The sequence below is a fragment of the Haemorhous mexicanus genome, chromosome 13 (assembly GCF_027477595.1).
Source record: "Haemorhous mexicanus isolate bHaeMex1 chromosome 13, bHaeMex1.pri, whole genome shotgun sequence".
In the NCBI taxonomy this organism is placed as follows: domain Eukaryota; kingdom Metazoa; phylum Chordata; class Aves; order Passeriformes; family Fringillidae; genus Haemorhous; species Haemorhous mexicanus.
Genome location: NC_082353.1, coordinates 7,162,432 through 7,178,094, shown reverse-complemented (window position 1 = coordinate 7,178,094; position 15,663 = coordinate 7,162,432). Strand labels below are relative to the sequence as shown.

At 40.2% G+C, this 15,663-nt stretch overlaps 1 protein-coding gene across 2 annotated transcripts in view; it reads right to left on the bottom strand.

Moving 5' to 3' along the window:
- The window catches only part of OTUD7A (OTU deubiquitinase 7A), a 52,113-nt gene extending 43,033 nt beyond the window's left edge, over positions 1-9,080 (bottom strand). Inside the window, exons 1-4 of one of the 2 annotated variants that reach the window (XM_059858160.1) lie at positions 8,948-9,080; positions 7,165-7,238; positions 2,801-2,956; positions 1,545-1,699 (exon numbers count right to left, since the gene is read on the bottom strand). In XM_059858160.1, coding sequence (XP_059714143.1) covers positions 1,545-1,629 — 85 coding nt within the window. In that variant the 5' untranslated portion in view covers positions 1,630-1,699; positions 2,801-2,956; positions 7,165-7,238; positions 8,948-9,080. Of the gene's footprint in view, positions 1-1,544; positions 1,700-2,800; positions 2,957-7,164; positions 7,239-8,947 lie in introns of those variants that run through there. The other variant, XM_059858161.1, reaches the window with a different exon arrangement.
- Positions 9,081-15,663: the final 6,583 nt, after the last annotated feature.

Sequence of the window (15,663 nt, the reverse complement as noted above, 5' to 3'; positions counted from 1 at the left end):
GACCAGTGTTAGAAGCTGTTACACCAAATGTAGCTACAGCCATAAGTGCTGAAATGGTTGTCTGAGCACATCTTGTTTGGAACTAGCAAAAATCCCTTTTACTTGGAGAAATTCCTGTGTAGGAGGAAATGATTTGGGGCAGATGCATATGTCTATTAGCCTGTCAGAATAATTAGATTGTTTATTGCTTATTTCTTTGTTAGTATGCTCAATGTGAATCTATTCATCTCCAGAAATGAGAAGTACAACACAGAGAAACTCTATTCGATATTTATTTGAAAGCATTGCTCTTTATAGAGAGAAAAAAAAGGTAAGTAACTCTTCTGAAAGACCTCTGATATGTAGGAACCCTTTGAAATTTTGGCAATGCTCTATCAGCACAATATCTGACAATCTGTCCTGATATAGCTGAGAAAAATCTTCTCATGTTCTTTTTCTAAAAGACCATCAGGCTAAGACAGACTCTAGGCAAGAATGACAGGTTGATCAAATCAGTCAGACAAAACAGAGGGCTCTTAAATATAGCAAGCCTATGCTAATATTCCTTGCTAGGCATTCCAAGGTTTTATTTCATGTATCAGATGACTTGGGAAATGCTGCAGAATTGTGTGCATCTCTGTGTTAATAATCTATCATGTCTTATTACTGTAAAGCTTTGAGTAAAGAACTTAGAACCAAATGAAAAATTTTCAGCATACATGAAGTGAAGCAGCCCTTGCAAAAAGCAGATACATAAAACGAGGTATACTTCTACATCTCTTGTAGCTGTTCAGTTACTTTGATTTAACACAATTTCTTTGAGCACATTAAGATTAAAAAAAAAGCAAACCCCAAACCTCTCAGGGAGCAAGTTCAGTATGGAAGTTTTAAGCCCACAGAACCACCTTGCAATTTGCAGGTATCATCTACTCCTTTCCAATTTGCCATCTTCACAATTATTGTTAGCCCACATGAGAAGAAATGAACAAACCCAACTATTATGAAATGCTCTCAAATACCAATGGTGTCTTTCCACTTTTAAGCCTATAAACCTAAAACAACTAACACAAAATGAATAAATAGATAGTTATTTTTCTGATACAGCTTCTCAGTTGTTTTTCAACCTAGACACTTGGCTTCCATGCTGGCCAGTTCAGGTATGCATATTAACCACTGGGACCCAAAAATACCTCTGGTGTCTCCAACACTGTATGGTAAATCCCTTTCAGGCTAAATACAGTGACCTGAGAAACTTTTACAACTACTTTCAGGCAGCCGATTATGAAAATTCAGCTAAAGTCTCCTCCCTTCTCTCACTGGCACATAAACATATAGGGTTTGACTCTTAATAACTTAAAACACAGCAATCTAATACTAAGAAGTCTTTAAGAGTTTTGTTGAAAACACCTGCCTAAGTATAATCTATGGTCAGATCATTATGAGAGTTGTCTTGGTAAAAATACCAAGAAATATCTGTTTCCTTAGACCAGAGCTCTCTTGTTATGACTGGTTCTTGGTTTAAGCAAGCAGTGAACACAGGAAATGGTTGGGTCCAAAAAGTTTACCTTCTAGTAAGTCTCTTGCCAGACCTGGTTCTGCCCCTGTGGACCGAACAAAGTCTGACAGGACTGCATCCATATCAAGAGTCATGTGATCATTCAGAGGTGCTGCCAGACATGCAGCAGCAGCTGGACTCACTGGCTGGCTAAAAGGTCTCCATCTGCCAAGGAGAAAAAGAAACAGGGTTTAGAATATACTCCCAGGTGACATAAACCACATTTTTCCTCTATTCCCTAAACAAGACTATTAAAAAAGCTTGCAGCATATTAAAATAAACAGCATTTGTGCATTTGTCATCCACCTCTGCCTTAGCCTAGAGCTGCTGGTCACTCACACTGCAAGGTTTTCTCTATCCTAGTATTTTATATTTTTATTGATTTTTATTATGTGCAGCTCATAAATAGCTCTGCAATTTGACTCCAATTCAGCTAAACATAAGATTGGTTTATTAAAAGCACAATCACCAGATCATTGTCACTGCTCATAAACTGAGGTTTAGCAAGGATTTAAATGTCTACAGCTCTTCTGCCTTACTAATACTAACACACACACAGCAGGGCACAGGATTTGTTCCTTTATTTGCCTTGCAAATAACAGCTTCTGCAACAGATTCTCTGCTGTGCTGAGTCTGGCTGAGATAGAGTTAATTTTCTTCTTTCATTTTCTAGAACTGTGGCTAAAGCAATGTTTGTAGTAGCTGATATTACAGTAATTTATGAGGTTTCTTGGTTTTATTTCCTTTTATTGGTGACCAATGCTGTAGCTGCTGAAGAATTTTTACTGTGTTTATGAGCAGTCTGTGGGGGACAATCTCACCAGGGTGCTCTCCTGGTGGCACAATCACCCAGGGAGCTGTTAGGAAGCAGATCATGCTTTGCCCCAAGTGAAATGTGACAATGTCTCACATGGGAATTCCTCCTGCCAAATCCATGGTCAACAAAAAAATATGCCTGCTCTACTGCATTTTGCATCTTCTTTCCATTCCTGAAAACAGAAACCTCCTCCTTCTAGGCAATGCTCTTCACAAGCATAAAATAGAAATTAAAGCAGTCACCACAAGAGGAGTTCATGCTAGGCAAGCTATTAAAACAGCTGGAATTTAAAACACAGTCATCCTAAGCATATTTCCATACTTCAACCTGGCCTGCCTGCTGCTGAAATGGTGCAAAGCAAAGAAAACAGGAGGAAAATAAACAATACACAAGGTAAGGAAAAGCATATGTTTTACTTTCATGCTTGTTATTCACTGGCCAAAGTTTACCTTTGAGCATGAATTGGATTTTTCCTATTGATTCCTCCTCACAGCCTCCGTTGCAACTTTACCTCGTGCCAAGGGTAAGGTCTGGCATGGAGATTTTCTACTGGCAGCGATGATGTTGGTTGGCTCTTACTTGCACCACAGCTACAGGGAAATAAACTGTGAAGGAAATTGGAATCCAATTAATTTCACTGTTCCCCACATGAAACAGTCCTTTCCTACTTCATGTGTACTTACCTGGTTATACCTAGCCTGAAAAATAGAATGCCTTTGCTTTCTTAGACATTGCCTTTTTCTGCAAGTACAAATCCAAGGCAAACACCAGTTACCTTCTGCCTCAGGAGGGTGGGGTCCTTCTCAGCCTCACCCATGGGGACTGGCCACTAAACCCAACTTAGTATAACAAACTAAAAGTTTGTGGGATAGAAATTCACAGAATCATAAAATTGTTACAGTTGGAAGATACTTTTAAGATCATAGAAGGCTTGAAAATGAGGCTTGAAAACGCTTCTGAGATGATCAAATCCAACCCATGACCTGACACCACTTCATCAACTAGACCATGGCAGTAAGCACCAAGTCCAGTCTTTCCTTAAACATCTCTAGGGACTGTGACTCCACCACCTCCCTGAGCAGCCCTTTCCATTTTTCATCAAGAAATTCCTCCTGATGCCCAGGGGCACCTTAAAGCCATGTGATCTTATCCTGTCATTGTTGCCTGGGAGAAGAGAGTTAACACTCCACAGCCTTCTTTCAGGCCAGAGCAATAATGTGCCCCTCAGCCCCTTTTCTCCAGGCTAAACAACTTGAGCTCCCTCACAGCTCCTCATCAGACCTGTGCTGCTGGATACCAATTCCATGTTTTCCTGGACAAAGAAGATTACACTGCTGCTAATTCTACCCACTTCACACTCTTTAGGCCTCTACACTGTACCACCACATGTTTCACATCTTTTATACTATTTATACAAGTCTCTCATTATGTTTGGGCCACATGAGGATAGCAGGGGAGGTGATCTTTTCCTCTCTATTCAGTCCTGGCAAGACTCATTGGGAATATGATGTCCATTTCTGGATCTGCAACACAAGAATGACATGGGAATATTGGAGTGAGTCCAGTGAAGGACCACAAACTGCAGTGGATCACCCCTGTGCAAGGGAAACATTTCGAAAGGGTAATCCTAATGAAAGCGTAGTAACAGAAGGAAAGCTGGAAATACTGAGGAGACCAGTTAAAAAGGAATGCAGATATTTTGCAAAGAGAACTACCTTAATGGATTATGGCCAAATTTGACATCTAAGCTCTGTCTCAACTGAATCTGTTCCAATGTAAATGCAGGACAAAAATGCTACTTTTATTTTTAACAAACACTCATACATAGACACACTGTACTCAACAGCACTAATCTGTACAAAAAGATCACCAGAACCTGTTCACAGCTAATTTCTTTAGTGACTACAAGAAAGAATGAGATGAATCTTAGCCAGCAGGATGGAAACATATGGATCAAACTAAAGGACCCTGCCAGAGATGACACAAAGCACTGGTGCATTTCAGACCACCACCAGAAGTGACTCAGTAGTATAATGAGTGTTAATTTAAAATGCACCAGCTGGGCCCTCAAGTACAGTCACTGTGTGGGGGCTGGAGTGCTCATAAGTTTGGGGAGCTGAAGTGTATATCAGCTTGGAGAAGCCAATTAATGAGTTGCCCCAGAATAAGCATTACTTCAGTATTTTCAACAGTAAAATAGACATCCTTCTCAGAGCAAAGAATAACACCAATCTCTGCATTTATGATGTAACCATCACCTCAAAATTACCACATAGAATCTACACTCTGGAAGGAGCAGAGTTGGCAGGATCCTCCCTGCATGCACCTTAACTAACACTGGTTTCTTCCCTATGGAAGTTTTTTAAATCTAGAATTTAGATTTACAAAAACCAAACAAAACAACAAGAACAAAACCTAACAGAAAAAGTCATAAAATATTATCTTTGCCAGAAAACTACTATCAGCTGTGAAAACCCACCGAGATGGAAATGTAAAAAGTAAGCAAAAAAGAAAATAAATGATAAATTCTAAAGGAGGCAGTGCCTCAGAAGGCAGGTGGCTCTCAGACCCACTTCTCCCCAGATGGATTTGGTCTCTCCTCACCTAAGGAACCATCAGCACCACCTTTGCTCTCAATGGCCTGTCAAAGCATTAACACAACTTACACTTCAAATACACACACAGTGCAGATCTAACACAATCATTGACCTCACACCACTCCTCCCTCCTCCACTACAGACACACACAGACACCTGCAGTTTTCATTTCAAATGTCACACACGACACACAAATGTCAACTGGAACTGAATGGATATTGACACATCTTGGCCATCAAAACACAGGAAGACCTTGGTTTTCACTCACTTTCTGGCCCAACTTCTTCCCTAAAACATTTCGAAACAGCACAAATACAAGAGGCAGTGAAATCAGATAATTTGTTTTATATTATAAGAAAAATAATTTTTAAGTATTTAAAGAGGAGATACTGATTAATTTGAAATGTTAAGATGAGCTAACAGGACTTGAAATCAATTTAGTACAATCTCAGTTATATTTGATCTTGTCTTCTCCTTAAGTACCTCTCTCTCAAAGCTGAGCCATACTTGGAGGTGAACAGTCTTCACCTGAATCTAAATTTAACTTCTTCAAAAGCAAACAGCTTCACCCAGTTAAATGATACAAAGGGTTTTTTCCTCTAAAGAAGCCTAAAGAGATGCACAGGGCTAACTAATGAAGCAAAAGCAAGCATGTTAAAACAAATCCCATCCCATGCACCCAGAACAGACACAGCTGACAAAACCAAAGTGAGGAACAGAGAGAAAACAGCACCCTCTGGACAAAGCCTCAGGAAGACAGAATGACTAAGCTGCAACTAAGATCCTTCATTTTCCTAATTTTCACAGAAAGGATGAAATAAGCACTATCAATAAGAGGCACAGTCTTGGTGCTCTGGGAAACCAATGGAGAGACACCCATTAATTGCATTAAACCATTTCCCCCAGGCTATTTTTATGTCCCTGCAGGGTGACAGAGCTCAAGGCCTGTTGAACATCCCTGCTGGCTCTCAGCTGCTTTGGCAAGGCACAAAGGTGCAGCCAGCTCCCAGGTGCAATGTTCCTGCTGCCGGACTGCCTGGGAAGGGAGAAAGACCCCCTTGGTGCACAGTTTGAGGTTTTGAAAGTAATTCTTTCTGACAGGCCACAATTGATGGGAAATGCCATAATTCTACCATCTTAACAGTATTATGAAATTGAACCACCCTTTATTAGGTTAAACTATTAAGGAGAAATCTATAATTAAACAATCAAATTCAGTAGAGAAGAATTGTTTAGGAGAACAGCAGCTTTAGGGGAAGTGGCAGGTAATGTAGGCTACATAGGAAAGTAGAGATGGTATTTTTTCTGCTAACTGGATTAAAAGGCATTAGTTGAAGAAGCCAAATCAATGGTAATTACCTAAAGAAAAGGCTACTGTGAACTAGACCTGATGGCAAAGTGGGGCATTTATATGTCAAAATGTGGACTCTCAAAACACAGAAAAATTATAAGACAGCATTTGGTGAGGGCTACCTACCTTCTCATGTCTAAAATATCAGAGTTTTGGAACAAAAGGAAAACAACAAAAAAGACAAAAAGTAAAAGCTCAAATCAGACATTATTACTAAGGTTTATCTACACAATGGAACTCAGGAAAATTAACCCAATTAATTTAATTGGATTTGTCTATATCCATTAAATTCCTTTGCAAACACTTTCATTTGTGAACAAAATGCTGGCCTTAATTTGGTTTGGCTCATCTTGCCTTCGAAGTGAGTTAAACTGAATTCACTGGAGACCACTTTAATTATGAATGGGATAGTGCACACAGGGACTTGGTGGCACTTAAGCTGCCCTCTTTAAATTCCTGCATTTAGTTGATTTGCATCAATTTTCCCTGGTATCTTGTGCAGCCAAGTCCTGAACATTACACAAAGAGGAAAAAACAGAGAAAAAAAGAAGCTATGCTGAAGAATCCTTAGCTCTGTGGGAACCATCAAAGAACAGCTGTCCAAGAGAACTGTTCAAGTACATCAACTCCACTTCCAGGATAAATACCATCAGGGTTCAGGGACCAACTAGGAAGTATTTTAAAAATGCAGGTACAATTCAATTTTCAGAAATGCTATTTAAAGTGTCTACTATTTGCTTATGTATTTGAATCATTTCAAGATAGAGCTGTAATGAAGGACAGAACTAAAGTATCTTTAGATGAGATTGTTACAACTGTATTTTCATGGAGCTTCAGAGGGTTTTCATAACACCATTTTTCTTACTTCAGAGTGATTACATTCTCAGAAGGAAAAATTTCCCGGATAAACAAGAAGTCCACAGAAACAGGGGTCCTGAACTGGAATAAACCAAGCAAGAGACAGTCTTTTCAGGTAAGGATCTCCTACAACCCCACATCAGTATTTTTTCAGGACAAAACACCACCATTGCTATAGTATTTTTTTTTCCAAACAAGAAAACATGATATAGATAACAAGATAAAACCAGATATGAATGAATGTAAGTCAATTACAATGTTGCTCTTATTTATTCACAAGGGCCCTCATAGTGTGGTAATCATATTCCAACAGAAAGCAGCTGTGCAAAGGATAAATGTAATGCCACTGATAAAGCCAGAATTTCTCTGAAAAAAATACCTTGATTTTAAAACCAATTCAAGTACTAATTATTCTTTTATCTATGAGAGTGATAAAGAAGTAGGCAGTATTATACTGCATGGGAAAAATGACAATTAGGCTTTCAGATGTTAATCTGAGGCCTCTTATTAAACCCAGTTTCATTAAGTAACATCCGTCTCCTTTACTAGAATATATCTCCAAAGAAGCAACATGAACAAACTAGATTGCTTCCTCATTTGGAATTTTTCATTTTTTTTCCCATCATTTTCCTTGTTTACGAATTGCTCCTGATACAAGAAGATCTACTAAAATACTGAATCTACTTCTCCAAATGCCATCCTTCTTTCTAATATAGAAAGTATGATGGTCAAAATTCTAATCTGAACACAGCCTTCTCTCTCAAAACATCTATCATGTACTCTGCCTGCATAAAATTAACTCCAGCGCTTGAAAAGCAAGCATTCTGAGCAGCCATTTTTAGATATCTATAATGTGGAGTTTCATTACTTCAAGTCGGCCTTGCATGAGGAGTGACCCACTCGGGCCTGTGGGCACGACAGCAGCCTTCAGCTCCACAGCCAACACCACCAGCTGAACCCCTCGCAGTTCTGCTTTCTGAGCCCTTTACCCTCCTGTTTCTCCACTGCGACGTCTGAAATCAATCGTCATAGCAACAGGAGGCTGAGCCTTCATTTGCACGGCAGATCAGCGTCCCGAGCAGCCGCTGTCACCGAGGCCTGACCCCACTGCGCGGAGCCCGCTCTTGAGGGGACACCCGGCTGACACCGGAGCGGCGGGCTCGGCCCAAGCTCTGCCCTGAGGGGACACCGGGTGACAGCGGAGCGGCGGGCTCGGCCCAGGCTCTGCCCTGAGGGGGCACCGGGTGACACCGGAGCGGCGGGCTCGGCCCAGGCTCTGCCCTGAGGGGACACCGGCTGACACCGGAGCGGCGGGCTCGGCCCAGGCTCTGCCCTGAGGGGACACCGGGTGACAGCGGAGCGGCGGGCTCGGCCCAGGCTCTGCCCTGAGGGGACACCGGGTGACAGCGGAGCGGCGGGCTCGGCCCAGGCTCTGCCCTGAGGGGACACCGGCTGACACCGGAGCGGCGGGCTCGGCCCAGGCTCTGCCCTGAGGGGACACCGGGTGACAGCGGAGCGGCGGGCTCGGCCCAGGCTCTGCCCTGAGGGGACACCGGGTGACAGCGGAGAGCTCAGCCCAAGCCCGGCCCTGAGGGGACACCGGGTGACACCCAGGTGACACGGGAGCCGCGGGCTCAGCCCAAGCCCCGCCGGCCCTGGTGCCGCTCAAGAGCCACGAGCAGCTGCAGCAAAGCCGCCCTGCCCAGATTAGCGCCCCTGGGCCCCGAGCTGTAAATAGACACACACAGCTGATTAAAGCTACCATTCAGCAAGTGGTTAATTTGACTTACAATAGACTTTAAATAAGAGTTCCTTGAGGCAGGTGTTGGATGGGTGTTATGCTGCTGGTTTTTGGTGAGGAAAAGAATCCATTTTTGCCACAGTAGAAGGTATGAATAAGCAAAATTTTGTCCCCTGAGAAATCTGGAAGAAAAAAGAATAGTAGTAATTAATCATTACACTTCTGCTATTTGAATAATAATAACTGCCAAAATAGTCTTTACCTTTGACCTTAGAAGCCTAATGGATTAATACAGATAAATTACCACATACAGTAATTTGCATTAAGAATGCAAAATTCTTGGGCACAACCCAGACAATTATTAAAAAAAGAATTATGAATGTACAAAAAAATCCTTATGGCTCTCCTACATGAAAATGGCAACTTGCACTTGGAATTTCTTTTAAGATTTCTTTGTCCTAAGACTCATCAAATACAGCTTTGAAAGTTTTTTTCTCTTAAGCTTCCAAAATCTGAAGCAATGAACTAATGAAGAGATATCCAGACTCAATCAGGATAGCCACTCTTTTTGATGAAAATAAAGAGACAAGCACATGAAGAAAGAAGGAATACCATTTCATAGGGTCTATTTCTTTTTAAAAGATGCAGCAGTTCCCTTTCCATATAATCTACTCCCATCTCCTAAGAATAAATCCTGCTGCTTGCAAATGCAGAATCCAATTACTATAAGCTTCACTTTATCATTCTAAAAGGCATTTACAATCAGTTTTATTGTTTCTGGGTTTTTAATCCATTCACAAAACTCATACAGTTGCAACTGGGCCCAAACCCACTAAAATCAGGATTTGACAGCCCAAATCCTTTTATGATGGAGAACATTCCTTCTGATAATGCTTTTAAAACAGGCAAAACTATAACAAGGTCCACAATGTTATGAGTTTTTGCGAATTAGGATATGAAAACAGAACATAACATTATTTCTTGCTATTTCCTAAAATACATACACAGGTAACCAAATCTCAGTAGATAATAGTTCCTATGCAAAATCTCCCAAATGTCTGAGTGACAGCTCAGCTGTAACATGAGTCAAGTACCTCAATTAACTAGTGTTAACTTACCCAACTCTAACTCAGGTGCATGTGACCTAACATATAGGAGTTAATAAGAGTCCTGCCTTTTCTTTTGCCTTCACCATGACATATTTTCATGCAAGAACAATAAATATGACCAAAGTATTATCTTCAATTCTTTGTTGGAACTCACTTATGGATGTAGCACACCAGAGATACCCTCACACTGAAGCAGACTATTTCAAAGTTCATAACATCATAAAAAGCTTAATTTCATACGTTGCAAAGGAAATGCAGTCAAACCACATTCGCCTGTGAGCCTCTCTTTATCACCCTCAGGGAACTTAAAAATAACTGCAAAACCCTCAACTTACAGAAGAAACTTTTAATAACTCTTAACACTTTCAAGGGTGCTTGGACTGCAGGGGATAGAAATAATCATCAAGTGTGAATATGCCTCCACATTTCCAGCTATACAATATTAACAAACTGAAATATCCACACTAAGAAACTCCCCTTAGCTTAGGGAAATAACTAAAAACTCTGATATCCAGCCCTCAAAACCAAATAATGATGCTTCTCCTTCTAAGGAGATGTAACTTTTATCATTGCCCTGGAAATAAACAAGCAAAGTCGATTCATTTCTTTCAACACACATTAACAAACGACGATCAAAATACTTTTGTAGCTTTGTTCAACACATCTACCGCACAGAGTAATAAACACTTTCCAACACTCAGCCTACTTCTTCTGTTCAAAGAGGACTCAACTTATGTGCTTGCAGTAATATTTTTTATTATATCATAATTTACCATTTAAAGTAAAATTAAGATTATTTAATTTGGCATGCAGTTGTAAATAAGTTATCTAAAATATTACCCCGGATACTGTAATGGTCAGGGCACAAAGACATGCACATAGGCTGAAAAGGGCTGAGCTTTCTCACACGTTCATTGGAGCTTCAGCAGTTCAAGATCAACCCTAAATACTGCTTACTCTGCTGTATTCCCCTGTACAGTGGGCCAAGAAACTGAAGAATTCTCCCTATATGATCCCAACTTGGTCTGTGACAAACTACATGTAGATATAAAAGCTCAGAATAAAATTATCATGAGATATGAAAAGGTTCAGGATGGAATTTCAATTGCAATTCTTTCATCATTCTGAGCACAAATTTTGAATTATTTTTTTTTCCTTGGCATGGTCCCTGCAACAGCTTCTGTGTGAAGTTAGCACAGAAAATGAAACGCAGACTGAAGATGCTACATACGTATTGCAAACAAAAGAACTCCATCTCCAACAGGTCTTTTGAAGGTAAGAGCCTGAGACAGAATCAGCTGAGGCCAGAGATCAGAGATGTTCTTTGTTCAGAATGAATACCCACATTAACTCTCATTTCCCCCTTTTTTATCTGACATTTGAAAGCAGCCACTAACAAAGAACTGAAGAAGCTTCCTCCACTCAGTTTCTAGAAATACCTCAATTCTCTCCCAAGACTCTCATGCACTGCCTGTTCTGAACTCAAAAGGGGTTCCATTTTCCACTTCTGTTTCTGACACAGGACTCACATACTTCCTACAATTTTCTCAGCAGCTCAGGATCAGCTGCACAGTGCTGAAAACCTCTGCCCATAGCAGCATCTCCCCAAGCATGAGCACATGTGTGTGTTTGCTTCCATTATTTTTGTTACATACATGCACACTGAAGTAGCTGTAAGTCCAGACATAAATCATCCCCTTCTGTAGCATCAGCTTTGTGCTTCAGTTCAGTCAAGACTTGGCCTCTTCAGTGCAAGTTCTACATTCAGTACAAGGCCTTGCCCAGTGCTCGTTGGTTCTTTGCAATTATTTAATTTAGCTCAAGCAACATATGAGGGAAAAGTTATCTCTAATGATAGGGAAGCAGTAACATTCAAGAAATAATAACAAGACCACCAGCAGGAAGGGGTTTCCATGATAAAGATGGCCACTATTGGTACTGGTCTTCTTAAAGACAAAGGACAAGTACCAAAGAAATGATAATTCTATTCTAGCTGTGGAACTGTGTCTGTGTCCCACAGATGTCTGTGTTGAAAACTATGGAGGGAAAGGACTCAAAATTTGAGTCACAGCACCTGTCTGCAGCTCAGCTACAGAAGATTCATGACTAGCTAATGTTTCATGTTCTTGCAGATCTGTGACAGTTGTCATTCCCCAGAGTAAGGCAGCACCTCAATGATCTAACTTTTCAAAGACAAGTTCTTGAGCACAGTCTGAAGTGCTGGCACAAACTCAGTTTCTTTTTTTTTTCTGAACCTTCTTCATTTGAAATCTCTTTATAATCACTGCATGAGAAACACCTATTGCTTTATCTATGTCCTAAGTCTGTAGAGTCTGTCACAAGTTACTGATGAAGGAAAGGATTTCTCCTCCTGCTAGAAAAGTCTTACTGTGACTAGTGTTCTTGCATATGAACACATTTCTCCCCTTCCCAGCTTATGCCAGTTTGACTCAGAAAATGTGTGCAGTGGATTGAGCTGACAGGAATATGAAGGCAAAAACTTAAAGGACATCAAAAGTGTTAGCAAAATGAGCTCTGTATAAATAGTCTTACTGATACAAGTCTCCAAGCATCCTTTATCTTCTTGTACACAGAGATTAGAGGAAAGCTCAAATGCTTAATTGTATGTCAAGTGCACAGTCAGCGATTAAGGGTTCAGTATAGTCTTTAAAAATGGAGTCTGCAGCACATCCATGCCTTTATGGAGACAATTCAGCAGCTGTTTTAAATACAAGGCTTAACTGTCTGTTACTCTGCACGTGACATTGTTCCTCACATCAAGGCAAAACACATACTGGTGATTTTTCCACGTTCCTCTTAATATTGATCCTCTCAATCAGTTCATCCCAAAGCTTCAGTGACAGACTATGAGAAAGCTCTTACAGGTACCCTAGAAAGGTACAGGTACCCTAAAAAGCAGGATTGAACTTGTGAAATTCAGATTATGTGCAAAAAGCAAGTCCTTCTAAGTCCTTAGGTGCACATAAGTTAGAAAGAACAGCAAGCTATGAGCAGGCATTTGTGTAATGTGCTGGAATTCAGCAGAAGCTGGAATATCAGCTCGGTGTGTGCTGAGCTCAATGAGCTCCAGCAGGGAAGAACACACACACCATGCAGCAAAACAGAACTGGGGAATTTCCCCCCAACCCTGAGACTCCCACCCTTATTTCTGTGAAACATGATGTTCCTCAGTTACTGCATTCAGTTTAGAAAATGAAACTAAGAATAGAAGACTTAATTCCTTTTTATCCTAAAAAAAGCCTATCATTTAATGTCATCTCCAAGATTTTAAAACAGCTAGAGATACAAATGAGGAAATAAAGATTTGAGACATGGCATCTAGAATTATTCATTCCACAACATTTTGAAGATTTATAAGTATAGCAACTGTGTGTTTCACTTAGACTACATAAGTAATTGAAAAGTCCTGCAGTAGGAAAGTCATTCAGTGAAATGAATGTGAAATTACCTAGTATTAAGAATGGTTGTTCATCAAAAATTAAAAATACTTGGCCTAAACAGTAAAAAATAAATCCTTCTTTCATTTAGTCAAATCAATTTGATAACACAGACTTAGCTTCCTCCAGCCATAAATAAGCTGTAACTACCTCTACAGTTACGATTTCTCCTGTTATTCAGGCACTATGTAAAATAATAATTAATGGGAAATACTCATGCTAAACAAGGAGAACTAAAAGCTGATGAATCAAGGGAAGTGTTATAAGGAAACAGGCACCAGAATTGTACACACAAAAAAAAGCAGCAGCAACTAACAGATATTCCAAGTTTGATGCTAAAATAGCCTAATTTCTGACCAAGTTCAACAGGATTAATGGATATTCAGCATCTCTAAGAAGTAGCCCATTAGTTCTAATTGCCACTGTCGTCATCATCTATTATTGCATTCTATGGAAAAGCAGGACATGGAATTAAATAGCACTGTACCAACTAGGAAATTCATAATGCCAGGAAAACACATATGGAAAAGGCTATTGATTGCAAAATAGAGCAAGGGGTGGGGGAATGAAACCCTTCACCACATTGAATATTAATGTCTACAGGCAACAGAGGGGAAAAAAAAACCAACAGTGCCTGCATTTTTTCATTTTATGTACCAAATTCACACATGAAAAGAGCACCTGTAAACTAAATGAAGAACAATCTCTTCTGAAACAAACAGCTCATCATGAACTCCCAGACAGGAAAACGAGAGGAAAATACAAAAGAATTTGCAGTCTCCTTGAGCCTTAGCTGGCAAACGTGATGACAACCTCACTCTAAGGAATTAGGACATATTTGTAGAGCTTACGGCAAGCTTCAGCATATAAATATCTTTCTATTTAATCTGCTGCAGAGAAAAATATTTATATATTTTTAAAACATCTGAAATTGTATTCTGAAAGGATTTCAGAAATACCTGTCTTTTCCCCTGAATTTTGTCATAAAAGCCCTGGAAAGTTGACAGATGCATTAAAAAAAAAATCATTTAAGCTATTGAAAAAACTATTCTCTTTCATACATTTAATTATTTTTTAATTTTTTTATTTTATAGACATTGATCAAACTCCTCTGCTTTGCTGCTGATCAGAAACCAGATGCATAGCAGAGCTGATTGGGAGTTGTTGCTGATTATTTTTAGAAACAAATGTCTCAGCACTTTGGACAATACCCACTGTCAGTTTATTAGAAATTATTCAAAAACTCATGGCAGAAAATGGCTCTGTCTGACTAGCAGGGCTGCTTATTAGCCAGAAATGCAAGGAGAAGAGAGAGAGAATTCTGTTCCTGTTGGTTCAGAATAAAAAGTTGTGGATGTGGAACAAGAACGATTTCAATGAAGATCTTTAAGTTCATTTAGGTTTCATATGAAACAGAAATGGCTGTGTGGGAGGGCAGGAAAAAGAAAATTACAATTATATGCAGGCAGTTGGTCCCACAACAACAGATCAGTAGTGTTTGGAAGACAGATGCTCAACAGACAGACAAGACTATAAAGCACACAAAAGGAATTTTTTTAAAACCCCACCAAAAAAACAAACAAGCGAAACAAAACCCCAAAAAACAAAACAAACCCCTCAAGCCCCCCAAAACAAAAAACCCAACCAAGAAAAAAAAAAAAAAAAACAACAAAAGAGTTGGCTTGAAACCATGTTCTTCCATCACCTGCAAAAAACCCAACTAATATGAGCTTTTTTAATTAGTGGTTTAAGGAGTGACCAACCACAGTGTAAGAAGCAGTACTCCCATTTCCCCTGCTTAGCTTTGCAGAAAGCTATTTGAAAAAATGATGGCTTTATTTTTTATGTCAGTCACTTTGCACTAAACCAGGCAGTCTGCCAGGCAGGCAGGGTGTGCTGCTGTGGTGGTTTAACCCCAGCCAGCAGCCCAGCCCCACACTGCTCCTCAGCCACTTCCCCTCCAGCAGGACCAGCATGAGAACTCGTACAGGTAAAAGCTGGAAAACTCCTGGGCTGAGATGAAGATAGTTTAGCAGGGAGAGCAAAGCAAAACAAGGAATCAATTCAGTGCTTCCCATGGTTGGGTAGGTTCAGCCATCCCCAGGAGAGCAGGGCCCCAACACACAGAATGGTGGCTGGGGGAGACAAACACTGTCACTCCAAATGTCCCCCCTTCCTCCTTCTTCCCTTTTGTCACA